Source organism: Microtus ochrogaster (genome assembly GCF_000317375.1).
Source record: "Microtus ochrogaster isolate Prairie Vole_2 chromosome 14 unlocalized genomic scaffold, MicOch1.0 chr14_random_1, whole genome shotgun sequence".
Classification (NCBI taxonomy): Eukaryota; Metazoa; Chordata; class Mammalia; order Rodentia; family Cricetidae; genus Microtus; species Microtus ochrogaster.
The window spans coordinates 9,032,438-9,037,653 of record NW_004949096.1 but is presented as its reverse complement, the minus strand read 5'-3'; the positions used below and the strand labels follow the sequence as shown (position 1 = coordinate 9,037,653).

At 48.1% G+C, this 5,216-nt stretch overlaps 1 protein-coding gene across 2 annotated transcripts in view; it reads left to right on the top strand.

Annotated features, from left to right (window-relative positions):
* The window catches only part of Commd9 (COMM domain containing 9), a 16,715-nt gene extending 11,842 nt beyond the window's left edge, over window positions 1–4,873 (top strand). The window contains exons 3-6 of one of the 2 annotated variants that reach the window (XM_005364100.1): window positions 206–345; window positions 2,066–2,100; window positions 3,154–3,257; window positions 4,190–4,873. In XM_005364100.1, coding sequence (XP_005364157.1) covers window positions 206–345; window positions 2,066–2,100; window positions 3,154–3,257; window positions 4,190–4,330 — 420 coding nt within the window. In that variant the 3' untranslated portion in view covers window positions 4,331–4,873. The remainder of the gene's footprint in view (window positions 1–205; window positions 346–2,065; window positions 2,101–3,153; window positions 3,258–4,189) is intronic. The other variant, XM_026787857.1, reaches the window with a different exon arrangement.
* The last annotated feature ends 343 nt before the right edge of the window (window positions 4,874–5,216 follow it).

The window sequence follows — 5,216 nt, the reverse complement described above, 5'->3', positions numbered from 1 at the left end:
ACTAGCAGGGTCAGGTGTGTAGTGAACTAGTGGTCAGGTGTGTAGTGAACTAGCAGTCACCTGGGTGTCAGCGCCTGCTGCAGAGGCCCCAGACTTGTGTTAACTCACCATGTGACTGGCAGTGTGTCTGTCTGTGGTGAGTGTGCAGAGCTCCATCCCTGCCCCTCGTGTGTACCCTTGTGCCTTCGCCCTCTTTGTCCTGCAGTTGCTCCAGGCTCTGCACCGCTTCACTAGGCTGGTGGCCTTCCGGGACCTGTCCTCTGCTGAAGCGATTCTGGCTCTCTTTCCAGAAAATTTCCACCAAAACCTCAAAAACCTGCTGACAAAAATCGTCCTGGAGCACATGTAAGTGTGTTTTTGAGAGTCCCTTCTTGTTATGACTGTTCTTGTAATATTCATATTCTTGTTATAACTATTAGCACATTATGTGTCCTGTTATATACACAAAGCCTAGAAATAATGTAAATTGTGGTTGGAAATGCGTACAGATAAATGACGGAAGAAAATAAGATGCTTGTAGCCCCACAGCCAGAGCTTAGCTGCATCCAGTTTCCAATGGGAAGCCATTTATTTGTTTATTTTTGTTGTTTGAGGAAGGGTCTCATGTAGCTTAGGCTTGCCTTGAGCTGCCTCTGTGGCCAAGGATGGCTCTGAACTTCTGTATCCACCTCCCGAGTGCTGGGCTTACAGGCATGTGCTGTACCACTGCTAGCCTGAATGTGAGAACCTGGCTGGTGTTTTTTTTTTTCTTTTTTTGCATTTATATGGAAAAGCCAACCTTTTGGTTTTGGTTTTAACAAACAGGACCTTGCCATTTTATAGCTGGTTTATTTTCAGCAAATGGTATTAATATTAATGACACTTCTATAAATGTTTACCCTTAGGGTCGTTTTTAACAGTTTAAGGAAAGTATACTCTAGAATATGGAGGAATTTAGTATAATTTTTTAGAAATCATTTAAGGTTAGCCATTTAAGGCGTTGACAGCTTCTCCCAAAGACAGTTTGTAATAGAACTTTGTTCTGTATTCAGCTATTGACTTACCAGCTTAAAGGCCATCACACAGCAGGGCATACTAGGTTTTGTCATACATTGTCAAGTGGGCCAAGTTGGCTACCAAAACCATTGTTCCAAGCCCCCGCCCCCTTACTTGAGACTAGGTCTCCGGGGAGTCTGTTGTCTCTGCTGCGGCTGGAGGCGTGCTCCACAAGGCCTGGCCTCGCAGCACTGAGACGATTTCTCTTTTCTGTTCTCTCCCCAGTCCTATGACTGGGAAATAGCACCCCATTTTAGCTTTGAACTTTCTGAAATTAGAGATGTTGATTGTCTTTTTCCTGTATTTATTGATCATTTTTAGTTTCTTTTATGAATTATCTGTACTTCCTAAACTGGGAAGATGCTTTTCAATACGAATCTTAAATAGAAGTGGATTGTTGTTTAGCTGAACACTTTAAGGGCTCTGTTGGTAATGGTTGTTTACCAGGGGCTTGGTTGCTAATATATGCTGACCACCATATATTCTGATGGCCTGGCACCTCGCCCTGCTGCTGCATGCTCTAGCATCACAGGGCTTGTGTGGTGTGTTTTGAGTAAGATGAAGCACTCAGAGTAGATGCTCGGGGAGGGGCAGTGGATTGACCTGTTCTATTTCATCTCAGAGACCAGGAGCTCAATAAGATTGTGACCCACTAAGCTTTCTGTTCTGTCGTATTGCATTGTTTATTTGGAGGGCTGTGGAGCATGCCGTGGTGACACAGAGGTCAGAGGGTGGCTTGCAGGACTTAGTCCTCTGTTTTCATCATGTGGGTCCCTCTGTTAGGGCTGTAGTGTGTTTATTTTCTGCCTTTTATAGTTTTTTGTGTTTTGTTTTTCCTAAGCTATGAAAACTACCAGCACTTGGGCCTTGCCATCACCGAGCTTTGCAAAACAATAAAAAGCTGCATTTGATAGGGGTTGTTTCTGAGCCTTTTCTTGATGAGAGGCCCCCAGCTGGGGTCCCTCCTTATCAAAAAGCTTATTGTCGTTGCTTTCTCATGGTTTCCTCCTTGTCTTTCCCTCTTAAACAGATCTACTTGGAGAACTGAAGCCCAAGCAAACCAGAGTGAGTAACGGAGCCCCCGCCGCTACTCCCCTCGTGCCAGCGCTGAGTCCCCCAACCAGGCACTTAACCGCAGACCAAAGAGAACTATTCTAGTGAAATTTAAATTTCACTCTAGGCGATGATGATGATGATGATGATGATGATGATGATGATGATGATGATGATGATGATGATGATGATGATGGACACAGCTGCTAAAATGCAGAAACACCTAAGCAGAAAGTGAAGTACTTGTCAGCTAAGTACTGTGTCAGTTAAGACAAAATAGAGAGGGGAGCAAAGCAGTCTGATAGGAGGAGAGGAGGGGAAAATGGGTGGCGCTGACCTTAGGTAACACAGAACAGTACAGTGACCTTAGGTAACACAGAACATGTACAGTAACCTTAGGTAACACAGAACATGTACAGTGACCTTAGGTAACACAGAACATGTACAGTGACCTTAGGTAACACAGAACATGTACAGTGACCGTAAGCAACGAGAACTGTATGTATACACATGTGTGATGTGCAGAAAGGCAAGATTAGTCATTAGCATCACTCCTAGAGGTTGCATGAGAGCGTGCTGCTGAGTGACTGCCCTTGTGTTTTTGTTAACTCAGTCACACAGCTGGAGCTGTGTCCGTGCCGACCCATGCAGCCCTCCCAGTAACCCTGGAGTCCAGGCTTCTAGATGAGGGGGTTAGGAAAATGTGGGGCTTGCCTTCAAACCAAGGCCATTTCTTCTATAAAACAAAGTCTCTAGCGCAGTCGCCCAAGTTCCTCTTTCTCTACGACTCAGGCCATGGCTGCATCTCCACCTTGTGTCACCTGTCATTCTCTCCCAACATCTGGAGTGTGAGTGTCTGGAGATGCACCCAGCAGGAGTCAGGCTAAGGACAGGTGGCCCCACACAATGTGTAAGGCATACGACACGCGGGTCTTAGGCCCTCCCTGTCTCTTTCTGAGACTTGCCTGTATTATATGCATACATTCCTTACAGCCACCTGTCACTGAATCAAAGCTCGGGAGACACAGGTAGTATAACCTCTTACCAAAGCTGTCCCCTCCACAGTCTCTCTGCCACGCCTGGTGGACCTGGACTGGAGAGTGGATATCAAAACCTCCTCAGACAGCATCAGCCGCATGGCCATCCCTACCTGCCTGCTCCAGATGAAGGTATGCCCTCTGTCCCGCTCCGCAGAAGGGATGAGCGTGCGCTGACCCTCCCCCACCCACAGCCATCTGAAACACCAGCAGTCAAACGTCCTCCCCCAGTGTGGTGTCTGTTCAGATTCTACCTGCAGGCCCGTATTGACGTAGCATGGTCACAATGAAGTAGATACTGAAAGCAGAGGCTTCAGAATAGCAGGTGCAGGACATTGTATTCCTTAAATAGTGTGCCGAGCCCGGCATTAGCTGCCGGGTTACGCATGTGGACCTCTTGGTAGCTTCCTGTCCGGTGGAACTGGGCCGGCATGGCTGCAGGACAGCCCAAGTGCCCCGTGGCAGTTGATTGTGAGCACTGTGTTTTCCTGCTCACCTGCCTGGCCTCATTCTCTCCACCTTGGTGTTCTTTTCCGGAGCCCTGTAAAGGCACAGAAGCCATCTTGTAGGGTTTGTGTGGTTACACTTAGGAGAGTGCCATGCTATCGCCAGTTCAGCAGACACCCAGAAACTCAGCATCCGTAGGAGACGAGGAAGTGGCTCTAACAGGTCCCTTTCAAAATATACTAATGTTTCATTTCCTCTTTTAAGATCAAATCAGTATACCCGGAACTTTTCTATGTCTGATTGTTTTCTGCATGCCATAGAGCCCGCTTGTTAAAGTGTCATACAGACAGGGAGTGGTTTCTCATTTGAGTGCTAAGACCCAGTTCCAGAGAGATAAGTGAGCCTTCACCCACACTCGTGTGTAAAAGGAGAGTGACCCAGGCCTTCCAAGCGTCTCCTTCATTGCCAGCTGCTAAAGGATGCGAGGCTAGGGTCCTCTAGGGTCCTCTGCTGCACCCCAGAGAGCCCTTGTCTTCAGGAGCTAGAACTGTGTGGGGCTCACTTCCCAGGAGAAGCAAAGACAGGCAGCTCTGACTTTCTGGACCATGTTCTTACAGATTCAAGAAGATCCTAGTCTGTGTGGAGACAAACCCTGCATCTCGGCTGTGACCATGGAACTGAGCAAGGAAACACTGGATACCATGTTAGATGGTCTGGGCCGAATCCGGGACCAGCTTTCTGCTGTAGCCAGTAAATAGGCCAACCAGCTGCTGACCCCTGGAGATGCGGTGCTCACCACACGGGCTGATGGGCACGCAGCAGGACGGAGACGCCGCTGCTCTTCAGAAAGCACAGTGGAGGGAAGGAAGCCATGGCATTCTTTCTCTTCCTCGTTTTGTTTCTTTTCCTAATGATGAGCAGAAGCCCCCACCTCTGAGAAGGCCTTATGTGAAGCTGACGTACTGCGCTGGTTGTGTGAGGGAGCACGTTCTTTATATCAGTTTCCTGAGCAGGCTGCTGTGGAAAACTTGGGCCCAAACTGGGGAGCTTACCTCCAGCATTACCTCGGAGGAGTTCATTGCCCGCCCTGGAACACATGGGGTGATTGGGGGTGATGCCAGCAGCTCCTCCTCGCCCTTCAGAGAAGCCACACCACAGCACAGTCCCGCAGAGCCTTCCCTGAGCCTGCAGCCCTCCTGGGCCACAGCTCCAATTCAGAAAACTAAAACATGATATTTGCCACTACTCCTGAGTGAGAAAGTGGAAAGAATTGGAAATAAATAACAGTCTTTTATTCTGGTCATGATTCTTTTTACTTGAGTTGATATCTTCAGCCTTGCTACCTCTCATTCAGGGAAATGACCTTAGCTTCTTAATTCCAAACTAAGCTCACAGCTGCATGGTAGAAGGCCCTGCACGGTTAATGAACCTCAGCACTCTCTGCTCTTGTCCATCATGTCAACCCAAACAAAATGATTAACAGTCAGGAGAGGCGCTTCCGAGAGCTTCGCCACGGAGAACAGCTCTCTCATGCTTCACATGCTGGCAGACCCCATGTCAGGGACCCTCTCTCCTTCAGTGATCTCCATAGCAGCTCATGCAGCCTGAGTGTGTGTGTGTGTGTGTGTGTGTGTGTGTGTGTGT